This window comes from Rhinoderma darwinii, chromosome 1 (genome assembly GCF_050947455.1).
Source record: "Rhinoderma darwinii isolate aRhiDar2 chromosome 1, aRhiDar2.hap1, whole genome shotgun sequence".
NCBI lineage: Eukaryota > Metazoa > Chordata > Amphibia > Anura > Rhinodermatidae > Rhinoderma > Rhinoderma darwinii.
Window position 1 is genome coordinate 591,390,879 of NC_134687.1, and position 21,397 is coordinate 591,412,275.

Sequence of the window (21,397 nt, forward strand, 5' to 3'; positions counted from 1 at the left end):
ATAACTGACATTCATTGTAAAGGGGCTATTTAGACGTGTGTGAGTTTTCACGCAGTTAGTGTCCGTTGAGTGAAACTCACGGCATGTCCTATATTGGTCAGTTTTTGCGGACCTTGTCGCCCATTGAGGTAAGGCAGCTCCCATAGGGTCTTTCAAGATCTCTCTACATCAATCAGTGGTGCTGAACCTATGGTTATCCAGCTGTTGCAAAACCACACCCGCAGCATTTCCAGACAACTGCAGGCTCGCTAGGCATGCTGGGTGTTGTAGTTTCGCAACAGCTGGAGATTGACAAGTTGGAGACCACTGCATGGTAGCACTGTTTGCATGTTGAAGGAAAGGATTTGCAAAAAATTGTGTTTCACAAAAGTACATTCAACACTGATGTGATCGATTGAGCAGTTACTGTAATTTTTTCCTTCATTGGTTTTAACAGTGACAACCACTTTCCTAACACCCTCTTCACTAAAGATCTGGATATATATGCAAGACAAGCACAGACATCGAAGCTTCAATAAATATACATCACTAAAATACAAGGAAAGGCTCCTAGACAAGGGCACTTTGTACTTCCATGGTAGAATAGGAAAGATTTTTTAAAAAGGTCCTATCAATTAGTAATGGAGCTCAGAGAAGGTCCTCCTACATGGGTCATTAGGAGTGTCCCTGGGCTAGGACCTTGACCACCCATGATTTTCACCCACTTAAGTTCTTCATGGATAAAATGATTGGTGGTCAGGTAAATTGGGTGTTTGTGGTATAATAGGTAAACAAAACAAGCAAAAAGGTTTACTATAGCAGACTGTGGGGTGGGATTGCCATATTCACGATTTAAACATACAAACTAGAGTACATACTCAATCTAACACTAATGTTGGAAACGTTAATAGCGGGTGACTTCACTACGTTAGAACAAGCAACACAGCAAGAATTCTAAGGTGCATTATAAATGGCTGCATAATGGACACCATTTATTATGCCCAGATAACTGGCCTTGGTTCCCTTCCATTGAGTTTTGTTCTCACTCCCTTGGTATAAGGGGCAGTGCTGACTCTAGGGCTTGATGTAAGATCATTGGTCTTTGGCTCAGACTGATCTTGATCACCCAAAGAGCTTGTAGACATAATTTCCGGACTTCCTATTGTAATATCCAGACAAGGCGAGGGACTTGGACTCCGGTCAATCATATGGTCTTTGGCTTGAGGTTCTAGAATGCTAGAGGATTCAGAGTGGAGAGAACACACATCCAATGTGTCTTTGGCTTCTAATCGGTGTTGCCCAGAAATTACTGCATCTCCATTTACTTTTGAGGTTTGATCAGAATTTGTAGCAGTGTTCTCACTTTCACTTAAAGATAGGTTATCTGCGTTGGTTTTCAGGAGTACAGGCAATTTTGACAAGTCACCTCTAGGAGGATCTCTCTCGGAATCCACCTTCCAAGTCAATGACCATTCCATTTTCCCAAACACGGGAGACTGGCTGTTGTAATGACTATATATTTTTGGTTCTTGAGTGGTTTCAACTAAAAGAGTCATCGTAGAAGTCAATCCTTTATTGGAGGAAGAGGACCTTGGAATGGATGGCTGCTTAATTAGTGACCCAGGAGGACTCCTATTATGCTCCTCTGGCAAAGGTATAGAGGAGTCAGCCACAACGAGACCTAATTCTGAAGGGCAATCCATCGTATTGCTGTGAAAAGCCTCATCAGAGGACTTAAGCATGTTTAAGGATGAATCAGTGGGATGAGCGGTTTCCCCTTTATTGGGAGCATTCTCTAAATGTCCCACATTAGCTTCACCATCCTTCAAAGTTATGATGTCATGAGCTTGGATGAAGTCACCACTGAGAAAACCTTTGGGCACATCATGAGTCTCAACTTTCAAGAGAGACTCTCGCTCTGTCGTGGCAATTTCATTTGCAAGCATATTAGATCTGTGAGCTTGCCCTTTATCAAATCCAGTTTGTTTTATTAGATTGCTGTTTGCCAGAACTGGCGGTTTAGACTGACTGCCACTTCTATTTGTGGGCACCATTGCTTCAGGTGGTTTATTGGTTACTTCACTAGAAGATTTAAAAATACCAAAGAAGTCATTGGAAAATGTACTTGTCTGAGGAGAAGAGGAGAAGCCGAATAATGAGCTTTTCTTCGGCATTGAAGATGATGAAGACTGAGGGGTAAAGGAGAAATTGGATGTATTTTTTTGGGGCTCACTGGATGTTGGAGAAAACACATTGATTTTCGACATGAAGCTAGAGAACATTTCAACTGACGAGTCAAACACAGATTTGTCCTGCTCAGTCTCCTTAGATGTATTTGTGGAGGATGAATGATCTAAAGATTTTAAAACAGGTGCATCATCTTCTTTTGCTGGTTGTGAAAAACTCAGGTTACTCTGTACAAATCCATATTCCTTTGTAGCTTGTTCATCCTTCTGCAAATGTAAGTCACTGGAACTAGTCTCACATTCATATGCATCGTCTTGGGATTCTAACAGGATTTCCTTATCTAACTCAAAGCTGCTTGGAGCTCCAATAAAATAGGATTCTTGCTCACCGAGGACAGAACTAGAATCTGAAATTTCGGCAACAGCAGCAAACACTTCATCATTCATGCTAACCGTGGGAAACATTTCTGAAACTGGGGGTATACTTTCAATAAAAGGTTCTGTTACAATAAAAGGTTCTGTTAAACTAACGGTGCTGTCAGCATGGTCAACACTATTTACTAGACTAACATTTTCAGGAAGATAGTCAAATGGTTCACTTCCTGAATCACTATCATACGGACTATGCCCCGCCAACTCACTACCTTCATACTCACACTGCTCTTGCTCTGGAATCTGGAACTCCTCTAGGTCAGGAGTGCTATGAACTTCATAATCTTCGGTCAATAAATTATCATCTTGTTCCCAAGATTCAGGGTCTGGACTATCGTTAAAAATATATGGTTCATCTGGTGGTGGACCTTCATCGAACACATAGGGCTCCATCAGTGGACTATCTACACGAAGCGATGGTTCGGTTAATGGAGTGTCTTCACGAATACATGTTTGTTCTAGTTTATCTTCAAACTGTTCTAGCACAGCTGTATCTTCATTACTTTCCTTGTTCAGGAGGGACTGTTTATAATCTGGAATAGTCTTCTGTTTTTGTGCAGAATTTATAATGCCATCCCCTCTAGTTGTTTTTGACACATCAGGATCAGGCGTCTTTGTCTCCTCAAACAAAGAAAAGCCAAACAGACTAGAAAAGTTATTGGTACTGGGAGACGGTTTTTCACTAACACTGGGCTTACTTGAAGTGAAAAACGTAGGCATCTTAAATAGAGTTTGTGGCTCCGACTCTCTGGTTTGAGTTTTTGGTACTTCCGTAGGGGTAGGATCAGATTTGACAGATTTACTAAAAAAATTAAAAATACTACTGGCTGTTTGTGATAGACTGTCCCCTATTTGTGTACTAGTTTGCTGCTCTGGTTTACGGTCTTGAAGACAATTTTCTCCAGATATTTTTGCAGACTGTTCCTTAAACCCAAATTGTGGTTTTGCAGGTTGTTGTGGAGGAATAGCAGGCATATAACGTTTGTTTGAGGAAGAAGCAGCAATAGGTCCTTTTTCTTGATGTTCTCTTTGTACTGTACTACTTACAGGTACGTCATGTGTAGACGGCAAGGAGGTTCTCAGATCAGTGTCTTGAATAGTCTCTTGTTTCTTTAGCAGTTTATTTCTTGGCGTTTGAACAGCACCAATTTTCAGATCATCTCGGTTTAATCCTAAGGATTTCTTATCACATGTGCTTTTCTCATTTGATGTCGGTGTGACATCACAGGGCTGCTTAGAAGACACAGACTCTGTTTTAAAGAGATCACTCAGAGACCCAAATATAGATGAAATTCCTAAGGATTCCTTCTGATCAGGAGCCATTTCTGATGTTTTAATACTTTTTGTGTTTTCTTCCAAAGGCACTGAATTATTTAGCAAATCTGTCTGTGCCAGAGTTGGGCTTGTTACAGACTCAATCTGGGTCCTGAAAAAGTTCAAGAAGCCAGAAGTAGCATTTTTATTACTACTGGTTTTGTCAGAGCTGTTATCACTGATGTTAAAGATTTCTAGGGCACTCTTTAAGAGAGTTTTTTCTGGCTCGCTTTGTGGGGGGGCATGATCCGTATGTTCTGCACTCTGTTGGTTTGACTTGTTGATCCTATCTATTGCCTGAAGAGTCTGTCTTGGAGGAGAATTGTCGGTTTTTTCTTGTTCTTTGGTCAGTTTTTGAGCATATTCATGGGTGTTTGTATTCAGATCTTCTAGAGTTCCGTGCACAAAATGTTTTTTTACTTTGTTGGTCATCTTTGCATTATCCAAAAGATCATCATACCTCGGGTTTACATATCTCTCACTAGCAGTGGCATCTTGATGAGCTTGTACTGCTCCCTTACTAGTAAGATCACTCACGGTCTTTGAATGTTCTTCACCAGCAGCAGAACAACGATTAGGGTTTTCAGTTTTACTCAGTAAACCACCAAGCGAGGAGATTAAAGAGGATACTGGACTGAATAAAATCTTTTTAACGTCACTTTTTTCAGTGGACTGTGATTCGCTTTTTGACAAAGGTTCAGTATTGAGGTCCGTGAGAGAAGCTAATTTGGAGGTTCCAGTAACATTTTGATTATAAATCTGTTTGGGGGGATGCTTTGCTTGTGCCAAATCAACATCTACTTTTGTGTGCCATCGGGGACATTTGGTTAGATCAAGAGAATAATTATCTGAGAAGAAATTTTCACCTTCTGGCCGAAGGTCTACTTTTAGTTTTTGAAGCTTGCAAGTTGAGAAATCGAGAGGCTGGTCTCGTTGGGAGTAGACAGATTCTTCAAACATGTGAGAAAAGGTCTCCAAGTTCATCAAATGGTCATTTCTATTTAACGCTAAGTCAAGGGGGCTATTTAGGGCATGGTTATCGATTTGATCATCTACAGCAAACCAGGGAAGCTCTCTATTGTTTAAAGGTACCTTGAATCCACACAAGATCACAGCCTCATCTGACAGATTATAACTAGTTTCTAAATAATCTTCATAGTCAAAGTATGGTTCTGTGTCTGGTGTACAGACATAGACATACTCCCCAGTAGGGTCCGTTAAAAGAGAGTACACATAAATACCATCACTGTACATATAGTAACCACAATCTCCCTCTTCAGATTGCCACCATAACCCAAATTCTAGCAAGGCCAACCATTCTAAGTACTCATTGTCAGGAGAAAACAATGAGTTTCCACTTGGAATTAAAGAGCCATAATCAATCAAGCTCCAAAGGGAGTGGTCATATTGAGAAGAAAAACTCAAATCTAGGGGAGTTCCTTCATATAAGCTATAAACATCCGTTTGTATTGAAACAAGGTCAATGCTCTGGTTATTAAACTCATTGCCAAGCTGAAAATCCTGTGTGTACATATATCCCTCTTCTAACTGTGAAAAGGATACCCAATCCATATTAGCATTCTCATCCTTCTTGCATAAGTTCATTACTGTACCAGTTAAATCAGTTACTGCTACCATATCACTAGATAGAAGGTTTTCCTCGACATGACAATCAGGAGACTTTCTGGCATCTATACTCCAATCCGTAACATCATAGTCCCACTCGTAACTAGAATGGCTTTTACTATCGTCCAAGCCTTCACACATGGTTGGCCGACCTGAACTATTTTCACCGGGATAGAAGCCACTTTCAAAATCATCCATCCAACACAAACCAGAGTCTTCAATTTCTGAATCGAACTGGACAGAAACATCCCTTGAGCAGCTTTCGAGATGACACAGAGGTCTTTCTTCAGATTCTTGATGTTTTTGTTGTTTATCACAGCAAGAAACTTTATCTGATTGTTTTAAAACTATTTTGTTTTCTTTTTGCACACGTTTTCTATTATTGAGCTCGCTAAACATACCGGAATCCTCCCTCTGTATTAGACCACTAGAATGGTCATTCATATTACCCTTAGTCTCTTTTTGTGTGTTAGGCAAAACATTTGTACAGCTTTCTTTGCCACTAGATACATTTTCATATGATGCAAACCTAAACAACCCTGAAAGAAAACCTGTTGATTTTTTATCTTCACAACTTTTGATCTCTTTGACAAGGTTTTCTTGAGGACCAGTTTCATTGGATGAAAATGTCAACAGTCTGGATATAAATCCTTTGGAGGATTCTTTTTCTAGAATTTGTTTGGGTTTTGGTACATCCCTTTCAGAAGACTTCTGGCTGCAAGTTAGGTTATGTTCTGAACAGTTTTGCTCTTGAACATTCTCTTTAGTTTGACTGTACGAGAAGTCTGCAGCCTCACATCTTACCTTCCGAGACTCCGATATTTCTGAACTGTCCATTTTTAATATAGGTTGATGACTTTTCATTTCAGCTCTTTCAATAGATGCAAATGAACTTGGTCTTATTTCTTTTGTCCAGTTTTCCTTATATAGCGGCTTTGATTCAGTCACGCCTTTATCACTGTCTTTCTCAGTAGAGGATACATTGTCAGCAGATGGCAACTTGGGTAAAGAAGAGACCTCACCTATTTTCTCAGTTTCCTTCCTGCCGGTCAAACTAAAAGAATTGAAAAAAGGGATTTTGATTTTGCTTATTCCAAAAGAATCACTGTCCTGAAGGTCTGTTTCTGATTTAAATCCTCGTGAACTTTCCATGTTGCTTGTATTTTTTTCCATATTGTTAGAAGTTTGGGTGAAAAATTGACTGAAAGACTTTTTCAAGGGGTGTAAGAATTCTACATTAGACTTCGAGAAGTCCTCAGTTCTGTTTGGGTCAATGCCATGGGTAACATCCTTGGTGTAACATGTGGATTTTGGCAAGCTACAGTCAAAATTTTCATGTGTTAAAGGTGTGCTGGGTGTTTGTTCTGGATGGAGTTTATTTACAGTATCCAGGGATTCCCTACTTGCTTCTGGATTCAGCTCACGCAAACTTAATTTTTTGGTAGATCTCTTGGAAGAGACATCTTCATTTTCCGTTGATTGACAAACTTCAACCTGTGTGTGTTCTGGTGCACACTCTGGTTTAAAAACTCTTAAAGGAGCTCCAGAATCATATGAACTAACAATGTTACTCAGTTGGGGGTTGCTGGGAAGATTATTACTTAGAGGAGATGAACGGTCAGGTACTGTAGATGGGTGGTGGATGAGCTCTTGAATTTTGTTAGGTTCGTGTTGATGGGGACCTGTACCAGGTGCAATACTGGATTTCTGTCCAGTCTCAGAATTTATTTTCTCTCCATTACTACATTTGGCATTTGAGAAATTACCTCCAAACGTAAACTTACTGGAAAATATTTTTGATATCCCACCAGGAATGGGATGCTCTGGTTTCGCAGGACCTGAAGAAACTATTTTCTCCACTGATGCAGTAATTTGTTTTGCTCCTGAGCCGACCTTCAGTGTAAATGAGCTAAACAAGGAGTTGACCGTTGTTTTTATACCAGATAAATCCGGAACAGACTCTGACTTATCGTTACAACTTACATTTGGTTTATCTACATTGTTGGCCAAACTGTCCATTTTATCAGTTAGAGTGGGTTTGCCCAAATTGTCTATTTTATCAGTTGACGTGGGTTTGCCCAAATTGTCCATTTTATCAGTTGAAGTAGGTTTGCATGCTACAGTGCAACTTGTTGACTTGCTAACCGGTAAAGCGTGGAATTGGAATTTGTTAATTTCTTCTTCCTTTTCAGCCAGATATTCCGAAACAGACTCAACTAAACATTGTAACTCATCCATTGTATCTACATATTCTTCAGTTGGTTCTTCAACTGGGGACAGCTTAAAGTTGGGGTAGCTATATTTACTGGATAGATCTCTGGAAGAGTTTTTGTAATGGAGAGGTTTTAGATTACCAATTGAATTTATAGGACTCAAAGCAACATTATTGGCATAAAACAGACTGGGGCCAGCCCAAGACTGTGACATCGCTGCTAGATCTTCCAAATCATCATCTGAAACTGGTGAACATGGTTGACTGTCAGAAGCACTACTGTCATACTCCTCCAGAGTATCCAGGGAAGAACTGTGACCAAGAATGGCTTGATTCTGTTCTACGGGATCTTGACATACTTTTATGTGTACTACATCTCTACTGGGCTTGCACGCTTCATGGTCTCTTTGCCCACTCTTTACCAGCAAACCATTTTTATAAGGTCGTAATATTGGATAGAAAGATATAACAGGTTCGTTGTTAGAGTCAAAAGGTACATCAGACCATAAAATCTCTTTTTTGGATTGAAAAGTTTCTGAACATAAGCCATTACCCGCTCTGTTTTTTATCCGAGAACTCTTTTTCAGTTTTCGCCTATCCATCGTATTATATTCCTCTGGGTATTGAGTAAAGCCAGATTTCTGAAGGTCTTGAACAGACGTCAACTTTTCTACTCCTCCAGTCATTTCAATATCCATGTTTTTCTTTGAAAGGTTTGTTTCCTGCCAGTTCTTCTGACTTTCTTTTAAAAAATCTTCAATAAGCCGCTTGCCTAATGTTTCACACTCGTCTTCCCAATTTTTTTCCATAGAACCCGTCTCAACAGGAATGATCCTAACTTTACCTTTAACTACAGAGGGATTTCTACTACGTGTATAGAGATTAAATGGAGAAGAGTGGGAGGAAAAAAAAAAAAAGAAGGGGGACGGACAAAAAAAAAAGAAACAGAATGAAAGATATAAAAACTTTGTCCAAACAGTTGTGCCAACTGTTCAAATTACAACAGACTCAACATAGTGCATGTAAATACTAATAACAATTATCATATTTAGTCTGTTCTATATACTTATTTTTAATTTTTCTTTTAAGTCCAAAATGCAACAATGGTCATAAATATGGTCACTTGAACACGGTTGAAGACATGATTTTAGTGGGTTACATAAGGATCACATACACATGTTCAAGAGATAAACTAATGAACTATTAAAAACCTAAAATAAGCTCATTTAGAAACCACAAAGAGTGTGGTTTTTGCCTAGATGTTTAGCTACATAGATGTTCAGACATACGTCTTATGCATCCATTAATAATAATAATGTAATTACCATAGTTTCACAACTGCATGGCTAGATTTCCTTATGCAGGAAGCAAATGATTGGTAGCCAAACCTTCAGTAGTATGGGTCCATTGTATTCAGTAGTGTGGGACCGCCACCAAATATGAATTATATGTATATTCAATGTTTTTTCACGGCTGTGTTTAAATCAAGCAAATTTTTGCAGTAAAAAAACCCAAAAACCTTTAAAGTATTTGCTGAAGCTTAAGCTAAAAGAGGCAATTGATGTTTTACAACTATCTGCCACAAAAAAATAATTACCTTTGGAGAGACTCAAAGCGGTTACAGAAACCTTACATTTTATCATCAAAAGTGTGTGACATGTGACGAAGCCTCTGATGTTACAAATAAATAAAATCCATAGACTACGCTCACATTTAAGACAAGCAGCTACCACGAGACTGTTCACAGCCACAGTACAAGCGAAGGGCACAGCATGGGACATAGAGAAGGATGACCCACCTATCAGACAGATCTAGAGAATGCCTGCTTTCTAAGGAACAATGGCGGCTCGTCAGCTGACTAGATTCTGATGCAGACCCTAGATCGTGACGTCCATTTGCACTAGAATCTATGCTATCATACCGCCTTGAAAAGGAGAGAAAAGAAAAAAGTAGGAAACCAGCAGAGGAAGAGAAACATAATAAGCACTGCAAAGAGAGAGGCATGAGAATGGACAAAATCCCTGAAGCCAAGAAGGCACGAATAATAGTAACAAACATTAATAAAAGACAGAATGAGGTTATAAACATGTGAAGGAAAATAAGTGATCAGCCGCTTTCTCTTTAAAATCACATTTCAATTAAAACTGTACCTGCCTTTATTTTTTTCCATAAATCAGTAGTACAAGTGAAAACAGGAAACCTTGTAATATATCGGATATCGTATTAGGGTAAAGTGGCATCTTCCTCACATTTCAGAAGCCTGCAGTTCCCCTTTCCCTGACTGCAGGCTCTCCGTAAATGTTCACCAACAAATCAATCTAAAGTAATACAGTAAATAAAAGACAGGGAGGAGGGAGAGGAGGGAGATACAGCTGCAGTTTCTCTCTTTTCTGCTCTTTTCTGCTCTTCCTCACCTCTCTCATCATACGACAACAATGAGAATAAATATTAGAACCATACCGAAAGAATAGAGCTCATAGTCAGAATATATATAAGAATATAGAAACTTTATTACAGAAAATATATAACATACATTTAAAAACATCTACGATCAAGACTCTAGTACAAACACTGCGGTTATAGAGCTCAACAAGGAAAATGCTATGTGAAAAATATAATGGGTAAATGTACAGACTGCACTGGCTACCCACAGAGACCATTTGAAATTTCTCAACCACTATGGGTTCCAATCTAATGCACCCCAGTGTCCTCACATATCCCTATACGTTCAAGACTAGTTAAGGTAGGGGGAGGCAGAGGGAACAGTCAATATCTATAGTAAGTAGTCACACATGCAGAGACGTACCCCCTGTGGAAGCATCTAAACAGCGAAACGCGCGTTGGGGTCTCTGTGGGTGAGCCAACACGGACTTGTAACACCTTCCTTGGTCATAATGGGTAAGACTGCATGTGTGACTACTTACTATAGATATTGAATTTTCCCTCTGCCTCCCCCTACCTTAACTAGTCTTGAATGTATAGGGATATGTGAGGACACTGGGGAGCATTAGATTGGAACCCATAGTGGTTGAGAAATTTCAAATGGTCTCTGTGGGTAGCCAGTGCAGTCTGTACATTTACCCATTATATTTTTCACATAGCATTTTCGTTGATGAGCTCTATAATATCGCAGTGTTTGTACTAGAGTCTTCATTCTAGATGTTTTTAAATGTATGTTATATATTTTCTGTAATAAAGTTTCTATATTCTTATATATATTCTGACTATGAGCTCTATACTTTCGGTATGGTTCTAATAGTTATGGAGCAGTCTATATGGTAAAATATGGGGGGGAAGTTGGTATCTTAAACTTCACCTAGCCTATAATGATTATGCGCTTGGAGTCGATTTGTAAATGAGAATAAATATGACTAGCGTAAAGTGCTGAGCACAGCACTATCGTTATAGTAGGAAGAACCCACCCACTCAAAAGGCATGGACAGAGAAAATGAAAAAAAAAAAGTCTTCTATAATACTCCAGTTTCCAATTACATCAAGAATGTTAGCAGGTTCTCCCAAAAATAAAAATCAGTGGGGGGGGGGGGGATTTATAAAAAAATTCATGAATGCATCAAAAAAGTCACAATTCGCACAATAAATTTAGACTTTTTATGCATTTACACCGCCCATCCAACTTTCCGAAATAGTAGGCAGGGTTTAGCTAGAGGAGAAGGGCCTGCCCTGGCCAGACTTACATTAACTGTAAGTTACAGCAGAAACCGTCAGAAATTATTGCAGAAATCAACAGCAGCTTGCAGCTGCCGTAGATTACCCTTTCAGGCACACGGACAGCCAGAGATGTGCCTAATTTAATAAGAGGGGTGCGCCTTTAATTAAACTAGGCATATTTTACCCCAGCTATCTTTATATTAAGACTGGCCAGTAAGTACGTCTTTTTTTTTCTTCAAAAAACAGCACCACTCTTATCCTTGGGATTTGTCTGGTATTGCAGCCCCATTTGTTAACTGTGGATATATAAAACTACTTTCACCGACTAGAGAAAAAAAAATAAAAAATAAAAATAACCAAATCTATAATCAAAACTTTATTGCGCTCATTTTAAGACTTGTACCATTTCACAATTTTTATTCCGACCAACTCGCATGTATTTTCAATATTTTTACCCTACAGAAGAATTAAAATGAGACACCGTGCTCTTTCCACACAACCTCAAAACAATTTTTACCATATTTAGCGCAGAAAAGGTCTCAATGCACGACTCACATATCTGGAGCGCTCCTCTGGATTGTTAGGGCGGAGCGGTGGGATTGGCTGCTCCTGTGTCATAAATAATTTCTTTATTTTTAAGAAAATATCAGATCCAAAACAACGGTTTACTCAAATGAATAATTACAGGAATACAAAGCCTTCAAGTGATAATACATTAGACCTTACCTCATTGTCCTCCTCTCCCGGAAGTCCAGGTCATAGCTCTGTATAGAGTCAACACAGGACTCCCGAGACCCCCCTTGCTGCTGCTGTCGAGGCTGCACAGGGAACTGGTGGATGGAGGCATTAGGCTGAGAGGTTGTATGATATGGAGGTGGCATGCTGTTGCTTGTTTCGCTACGGTAGTCGCTGTCCCGGTCGTCAACGGCACTATCATGGTCTTCGAAAGCTGAAACAGAGGGCAGGTTACACGCTACACACAAGGTTTCCCTGTTCCACCATAATAAGACATTATGCAAATGTCATGGTACAAAAAAAGAAGTCCTAAACCATTAGCTAGAATGGCCATGCTGTCTGGGAAGAGCCATGATAAGAAAGGGGATAACTCCATACCCTGTACCAAAAGAACAAGAACAACAAGAATGTTCTTCACTTCCAGCTTTCATAGAAGGACACTTTTTGAAGATCATTTAAGTAAACTTCTCGAAAAAGAAAACCATAATTCACGTGCTTCACCCACCACCACATTATAGACAATCTATTCCACCACCAAGGCTGGACCTTTAATGGACAATCAGATCTCTGCATGTGTGCTGGATAATATTTTAATATAGCTTTTTTATTTTTTAGGTAGGGTCATTTAAATGAGAAGTGGTATCTTCAGACATCAGAATAACATGGCATTCTTTTTGGAATAATAGATTGAGATTGTTGATCCCTACTTGCGAAAGCTGCCCAGATAAACAGCAACTGGCATCGTTGGCGAATAGAAGGCTGCAATCCGCACTGTTCAAATGAACGACAATGGTGTTCGACCAATGGGATCAATGGTCAAACAGAAAAAACATCACCAAAAAATAACAACCTGACCAACAAAAGTCAGTGGTTAATATATTTCTTTTTTGTACAACGAATAACTTGAAGGACACAAAATATCATTTCTGAAGATAACAATGGCGCAGACAGTCTTCACTTAGTGACCTGAAGGAATCAGAGAGGTATTTCCATACTTTACAAGCGACATGAGAGATGTGATTGTCCCGGGATAATAAAGCTTCTTCACAAGGTCTGGACCCATCTACTAAAAAATCATTTACTTTATTATGGAGAAATGTACATCTAGAGTTCGGACTACATTGCAGGATATGAAACTAAATTTCAGGATGTTTCGGCAATCTTGTATATTCATAAAACCTTTTGAAGAAGCAAAGTATTGAAAAGGGTTGATAACATTTTTTGGAGGAGTCCACCGCTGATACCACATTGTGCGCATCCCTACTTCTATAATGGTATTAAACCCGCTCAATACCAGGAGAAGAGCATCACACACATTATTGAAAGAAACTCAGCCATAGTTCACAGAACTCAAAATTAATTAAAAATTAAAAAAAAGTGGCAATTCAGCGGTCAGGGAATGGCAAAAATAACTGCACCATACTGAATATACAGAACATAAAAGTATAATATAAGCAGGACAAAAATAAAAAATAAAAAAAAGGCAAAAAAGATCAAGCACAAGGACTAGAGTGCAGTATGGCTAGGTGGATACTGCTGCATGCTTGGCCTTGTGATTAGTAGGATATTAATGTATACGGGACATTGTTACCACAGGGAAGTCACAAACCGAGACGACGGGCAATGACTGATGGAGACGTCTCTTGCTACACAATATTACAGAAGAGCCTGGCCTAGGTGGAAGGAAGGGGAAACCGTTCTATGGCCGGGTTCACAACTTGTGATTTTTTATTTTTATTTTTTTTCCCCCCATTGACAGTGACTTCCTTATCAGACTATTCAGTAGTAAAAAAGAGATATACGGCTACTCAACACTACGGATGTCGCTTAACTCCCAGAGGAACAAAAGATTGGGCAGAATAATCGCTGAGCTCATCAGCCGGTGTTAAAAGGGCCTAAACATGTCCGATTCCTCCCCCACCTTTGACAGCAGAAGTAGGAAGACGATCAGGCAGGCACCACAGATATAAGGGTTGGTGGACCCATCGCCAATAACAATCTCATGTCGAAGTCCAGCTTTAGTGACATCTCAAGTCACAGCCTCCTATGTGAAAAGTATGCCGGGAAATGGGCCCACTTTTCCAAAAAAGTGGGCAGGGTTTAGCTAAAGGGGGCAGACCCTACCCAGGCCAGACAAATTTACACTGGATTTAATTGCTGGACTATAGATATTACAAGGAAAACCCAATGCACACTAGGAATTACACTGCTACTAGATCACCAGGGAATAGACTGATGAATGTTCCACTAACCACCAGGGACCAGATGCTGACTGACCTGCCGACTAACAGAGATACTGATTGGATTACAGGTCACCAGTTAACCAAATTAAAAAAACAAAGTCTTACAGAATACAGTACATTGTGGGACCTCAGCTAAGCTTTTAAAGGGGTTATCCGGGGACCAAAAATTGCATTGCAATAATATATTTATGTGAAACTAAGTAACTTACTAATATACTTTAATTAAAAATTCTGTACTAAACGGTGCAGTTCAAACCTCATGAATTATTGAGTAAGTGAAGGAGCTTTTCTAACAATGATGGCGCTCCGACACGACGCCACGTGACTGAGCTCTTGCTCCATGTGCCGTTTGTGAACATGACCGCAAGGGGCTGTCACATTGCTAGCGCTTTGCTGGTGACTCCAGCACTGCTCCTGACGTCCATATTTGGTCAATTCAATGGTTTCCCATCACTTGAGTTCCGTAGCAGAGAATCAGCTGATGCTCTGCCTGGGGACTCCACAACTTCTGCCCACGTCATTGTCACTGTGCATATATGGACAATAACGTCGGCAACAGTACTGGAGTCCCCGAGCAGAGCATCAACTGATAGGATAGCGATAGGCAACCCCTGAATTGACCATATATGGATGTCGGGAGAAGTCCTTGAGTCTCGAGCAAAGCGCGAACTGATGCTCTGCTCTGGACTCCAGCAGTAGGCAATGTGACAGCCCCTTGCGGTCGTATTTACGAACAGCACATGAAGCAAGAGCTCAGTCACGTGGGGCCGTGTCCGAGCGTCATCACTTTTAAAAAAGCTCCAGCACTTCCTGAACAATTCATGAGGTTTGAACTGCACCATTTAGTACACAATTTTTAATTAAAGTATATTAGTACGTTACTTAGTTTCCCATAAATATATTATTGCAATCCAATTTTTGGTCCCCGGATAACCCCTTTAAGGTTGTATCAGTCAGTAGAGTGTCATAGGAGTGCCAAATCCACTTCAATGTTCTTATTAATGTAATTATTTTTACTGAAACACACTAAAGCCGTGGTTTTAGGTCCTGCCATGCCTGCTGGAATGTGATAATTCTGTCTTGAGCTGAAGACCTGAGTAATCGGAGACAGACTGGTTGCTAGGCACTGGCCACCTGATAGACAGCGGTTGTTCCAAAGTATCCCTAGTAACCAGACGCAACTCCGCTGTTCAGCTCAAAGCTAGAATGACCCTGTGATGACAGCAGAGGTGGTACAGCACCTTGTCAGAAGTCACTCCATGACAGTCCTGATCTCAATAACAAATCAGATGTAAAATTAAGATAGGATGAAGTACCCCTCTAAAACTTTATGTCGAACAATACTGTTTAAAAGTGGAGCTATAATAGCCAACAGATGTTCTGCATTATATAACACGGTGTATAACTAAGGAATTAACAAAGCTTTGTGGGATTGAGGAGGGTGACATAGTGCCCCGTATGCATGAATATCCACACTGTATATCACGTTATGAAGCATGCCAACACAGATCCAGCAAGAAAGTGGTACATACTCTGGCTTTCTCCCCATCCGAAATATTTCCAGCTGCCTGGAAGTTGCGGCAAGGAAGGGGGAAAAGAGATTTTCAGAATACATGAGGCAAGAAGAGTATTGTACTGTGATGAGTGGTCAGCATGGTGGGCGATGACAGGTGGACACATCTGCTGAATCATGGGAAGGCAGAGAGAGGTATAGCCACAAGCAGGATGGACAGCAATGAGCAATAGAAATACAATGCATCAAGATCAATATACGGACTTCTAGTTACAGAAACATGCTCCATGTCTCGGCAGTGCTGACGTCTCAATGAACAAGCTTCTGCCGGGAACATTGTATGTACAGAGGAAGCATTCAATGTTTGGATTCTGTGACATTAACATTTATGGTGGCTTTTCCCTTCAATCCTCAAACATTCAAAACTCATCTGTTAATACAAATTTTATTATGGACAAACTTTTCAGATACAAAACTTCATCACATACTGTAGAGAAGTCACGAGAAATATGAAAAAAAGCGCTCTGTAATGTGAGAAGTGGACTAATCATTTCCCAATCACATACAAACCTAACAATGCAGAGCCATATCCTTGCCTATAGGGGGCAGTATTATAGTAGTTATATTCTTGTACATAGGGGGCAGTATTATAGTAGTAATATTCTTGTACATAGGGGGCAGTATTATATTAGTTATATTCTTGTATATAGGAGGCAGTATTATAGTAGTTATATTCTTGTACATAGGGGGCAGTATTATAGTAGTTCTATTCTTGTACATAGGGAGCAGTATTATAGTAGTTCTATTCTTGTACATAGAAGGCAGTATTATAGTAGTTATATTCTTGTACATAGGGAGCATTATTATAGTAGTTATATTCTTGTACATAGGAGCAGTATTATAGTAGTTATATTCTTGTACATAGAGGGCAGTATTATAGTAGTTATATTCTTGTACATAGGGGGCAGTATTATAGTAGTTATATTCTTGTACGTAGGGGGCAGTATTATAGTAGTTATATTCTTGTACATAGGGGGCAGTATTATAGTAGTTCTATTCTTGTACATAGGAGGCAGTATTATAGTAGTTATATTCTTGTACATAGGAGGTAGTATTATAGTAGTTATATTCTTGTACATAGGGAGCAGTATTATAGTAGTTCTATTCTTGTACATAGAAGGCAGTATTATAGTAGTTATATTCTTGTACATAGGGAGCATTATTATAGTAGTTATATTCTTGTACATAGGGAGCTGTATTATAGTAGTTATATTCTTGTACATAGGAGGCAGTATTATAGTAGTTATATTCTTGTACATAGGGGCAGTATTATAGTAGTTATATTCTTGTACATAGGAGGCAGTATAATAGTAGTTATATTCTTGTATACAGGTGGCAGTATTATAGTAGTTATATTCTTGTACATAGGAGCAGTATTATAGCAGTTCTATTGTATATAGGAGGCAGTATTATAGTAGTTCTATTCTTGTACATAGGGGCAGTATTATAGTAGTTATATTCTTGTACATAGGGGACAGTATTATAGAAGTTATATTCTTGTACATATGGGGCAGTATTATAGTAGTTATATTCTTGTACAGAGGAGGCAGTATTATAGTAGTTCTATTCTTGTACGTAGGAGACAGTATTATAGTAGTTATATTCTTGAACATAGGAGACCGTATTATAGTAGTTATATTCTTGTACATAGGGGCAGTATTATAGTAGTTATATTCTTGTACATAGGAGTAGTATTATAGTAGTTATATTCTTGTACATAGGGGGCAGTATTATAGTAGTTATATTCTTGTACAGAGGAGGCAGTATTATAGTAGTTCTATTCTTGTACGTAGGAGACAGTATTATAGTAGTTATATTCTTGTACATAGGAGGCAGTATTATAGTAGATATATTCTTGTACATAGGGGGCAGTATTATAGTGGTAATAGTCCGGTCTACATGGTGGCAGTATTATAATTGTTTCATTCTTGACCAAAGGGAGCAGTATTTCATTTGTAAATGCTGGTGTAAATAAATTTGACCACATTTATATACGGTTTATGCCAGATTTTGGCATAAACTGTGGCAAAAACAGTCAAACGGTGATGTGCGACAAGTCTGTCTGTAAAATTGGCATCTTTTCTCGTTACCTGAGGCTTTTGAAAAAGGGACTGGAGAAGTGGGCATGCTCTCAAAGGATCTGTAGTGAAGACCACATTTAATAAGAAAAATGTATGAAAATGTGCTAATTTTATTAAATGGCTTGTACCTTTCAATAAATTTGGCACAAATCACTCCAACATCTCCTATACTTAGACTGGCATAAATTACACCGATCTTAGTAAATGCGGACAATTGATCTTTCTAATGAGGCAACCGATACTGAGACAAGATGTGCCTATAGCAGTTGTACTTTCCCTTCCCCCACTCCTTTTGGCACCTCATTAACAGTGTATTACCCAGCAGGGGGCAACACTGAGCACTAGGGATAAGCTCTTCCCAGTGGAGAGAATGTCAAACTCTGTCCTCCATCCTCATGCGTGATACAGGACTAGGAAAGGACTGCTGACCATTGATCTTTATATCTGTTGTGTCCAGAGCTGCCCTGAGTTATTGGTTGTGATAAAATACCAGCAGTAACTAAAAATGGATTGAAAAAAAAACAAAACATCAGGAGACAATTCCCTAATACCTATGGAAATAACTTTGTGAATCACCATAGAAACTGGAACACCCGGCGCACGTTAAGCGAGCGCAATATATATTAACATTTTTCTAGCGGCGATCAAACACGTAGATTCATTAACATTGAACAGGGAGATAAGCACTGGCAGCAGTGTGCCTGGCAACGCTGCCGCCGCCTGACTTTCCTTTTATAGTTCTACATTTCAAAAAGACTTTTTAGCAGAAAATATTTAAAGTAGGGAATTTTATAAAACAAATGTTGAGACAATTAAGTCAGTTGCTATGGCAACTAATGGCGGAGCAGCAAACTTCTGTAAAGAAAGGCGGGCAGTAAAAGGTCCCTCATGCCGCCACTGTAATTTTCCCCCTTTTCAAATGCCCTTTTTAAGTACACGCTGAGCTCACAGAGCCAGGGGCAGGTCCGGTGAAAAGCTGCGGCTATTGTTCTGGAGCACCCGACGTACTTAGTGAAAACTCTTAAAAGTTTTACGTAAATCATTGTACAGTAAGGCTATGTTCACACAGAGTTTTTCGCAGGATTTTGATCTGCCTGAACGCCGTTTGATGCATTTTTTCGACGCGTTTTTCGCTTGCGCCCATTTGTGCGCCATGGGCAAAAACGCTGAAAAATACGCTTTCTCTGCCTACCATCGATGTCAATGGGAGGTCAGAGACGTAAACGCCCGAAGATAGGGCATGTCTCTTCTTTTTCACACGAGATGGTTTTTCCGCTCGCGGGAAAAAAACGCCTCCGCCTCCCATTGAAATCACTGGGAGGCATTTTCGGACATTTTTTGGTGCGTTTTCCAACGCGGTTTCCGAGTCAAAAAACGTGTCAAAGAACTCTGTGTGAACTGACCCTAAGAATCCATTAATTAGGCACTCTAGAAATTCCAATAATCCGGCAGTTGAAAGTGGTCCGATGCCGGATTATCATTAAAAATAACCGAATTGTCGAGCACCTAGAGGAGGTAGGTCTGAAGGGTGCATTTGGGAAGTTTAATGGCTCCTACATTGACAGGGTTTTTCAACTTAGACATTTTTGTCATATCAACAGGATATCAACAGGATATGCAATAAATGTCTGATAAAAGGAGGCCTCTGCATCCCAGGTGACAATGAATGGAGAGAAGGCTATCCCAACGACTGGGACCCACACCTTTCAGACGTTAATGCCATGTTCTGTAGAAATAACTAATGTCTGAAATGGGAATAATCCCTGTCCCTCTGCATGCTTTACACTGCAGCTCTACTTTATTTAGGCACTCCCATAACCAGTCACTCCAGCTTGACTGCATTACCTCATGTCTCATCAGAGGCTCAGGCTGCTGCCCTGTACTCCCCTGTGCTATACACTGCAGCTCTGCTTGTTTGCATTGGATAATTTGTAGAGCACAAGTCCGCACAGAAAATTAATGGCCCATATATAAAATGCTGCGAGATTATGCAAATTCCATTGTTAAAAGCATATGAACAAATGAAATAAACTTTCCCCCCTCATTTGCATCTGCTGCATTGTCATATCAGAGAGCTGGAAGAAAAAAAAATATAATATATATATATATATATATATATATATATATATAACAAAAGACGGTACATGTCAACTAATTCTATTCTTATTAACCCCTTCCAATCATCCACTTCCTGGGCTGGATCTGAACGTGCAATAGATAGCCTTGCACTAGTTCATTTTCTCCATGACAACAGGATGCCGGCCCTGGTAATAATATGGTGTTGTCACCCGACGTAGCTGCCATCTGCCTCCTCAATTATAAGATCTCTCTACTAATTACAAAGTGGCGGAGAAGATTTGTCACAAAATACAACGTTTGGAAATCCATGGCCTTTCTTCCCCCTCTGAGCAGCGAGCGGCTCGACCCCAGGATTTAACAGATTTGTGCTTTCATCAGTCATTTAAATAGCCGGAGCCCCTGTCATGTTATGAAAATCAAAGATGTCTCATAGACATGTATTAAATGAAGAAATAGTGGAGTCAGCAGTCTTTTCTTCTCGGAAAGTTACATTAGATCAGTTTTGTGTGCGGAGCCGTGGGAAGTATTGAGCTCTATCGTATGATTCACCTCATGTATCTGCTCGAGACGTGGGAGTATCGAAACGTGTGCACCTTCTACCCCCTCATGGTGTATGTATGTATGTATATATATATTCCATCATCTGACGTATCTGGCGCTTCTGGAACAGAAAACCGTAAAAGCGAGAGCGCAGATGTGAACAGAGCCAGAGACTCTCAACCCGTCACCTCTGAACAGGATAGAATTACATAGCCCCTATGATAGATCTTGGGGTAGGAGAGGAACCTCAACCAAGGTACAGTATTTACCCCGGAGAATCAGAAAATATCCTTTTGCCGTCAGAATATCCAGCCACACATACGTCTTTGACATATAAAGTAAAATAAAACGTTTGGCAACTTTCTATTTAACATTGCGTTTCAATTCCTTGCCATTTTCAAGATCTTTACTTGCTGTGAGTAAATAAGAACATTCTTATTTACATGCTGAGGCTAAAAACCTGTACAGACTTAATACTTCTCAGAGCTAGAAGTTTCCAGTCCAGACAATCCTCCCTGAGTTAAAGGGAATGTGTCACTAGAATTTTTTTTTTTCCAGTTAAACAATTAGCATTTAAGTGATTACACATGGTGTTCATTTTTTTAATTTTTTCACAAGTCAGGAAATATTAAAAATTCGATTCTAATTGATAACATTTCCATGTGCTGGCCACTAGAGGGAGCAGTTCCCAAAATTGCAGCGTGGTCACTGTGGTAAAGTAACCTCAT

General features: G+C 39.6%; 1 protein-coding gene across 6 annotated transcripts in view; it reads right to left on the reverse strand.

Moving 5' to 3' along the window:
• The window catches only part of UNC13B (unc-13 homolog B), a 352,877-nt gene that overhangs the window by 189,260 nt on the left and 142,220 nt on the right, over nt 1-21,397 (reverse strand). For 3 of the 6 annotated variants that reach the window (XM_075839917.1, XM_075839907.1, XM_075839943.1), the window contains 4 exons: nt 15,929-15,964; nt 12,145-12,367; nt 11,974-12,027; nt 9,548-9,673 (listed from right to left, as the gene is read on the reverse strand). In XM_075839917.1, the coding sequence (XP_075696032.1) occupies nt 9,548-9,673; nt 11,974-12,027; nt 12,145-12,367; nt 15,929-15,964 (439 nt within the window). The remainder of the gene's footprint in view (nt 1-9,547; nt 9,674-11,973; nt 12,028-12,144; nt 12,368-15,928; nt 15,965-21,397) is intronic. The other 3 variants (XM_075839926.1, XM_075839936.1, XM_075839952.1) reach the window with 3 other exon arrangements.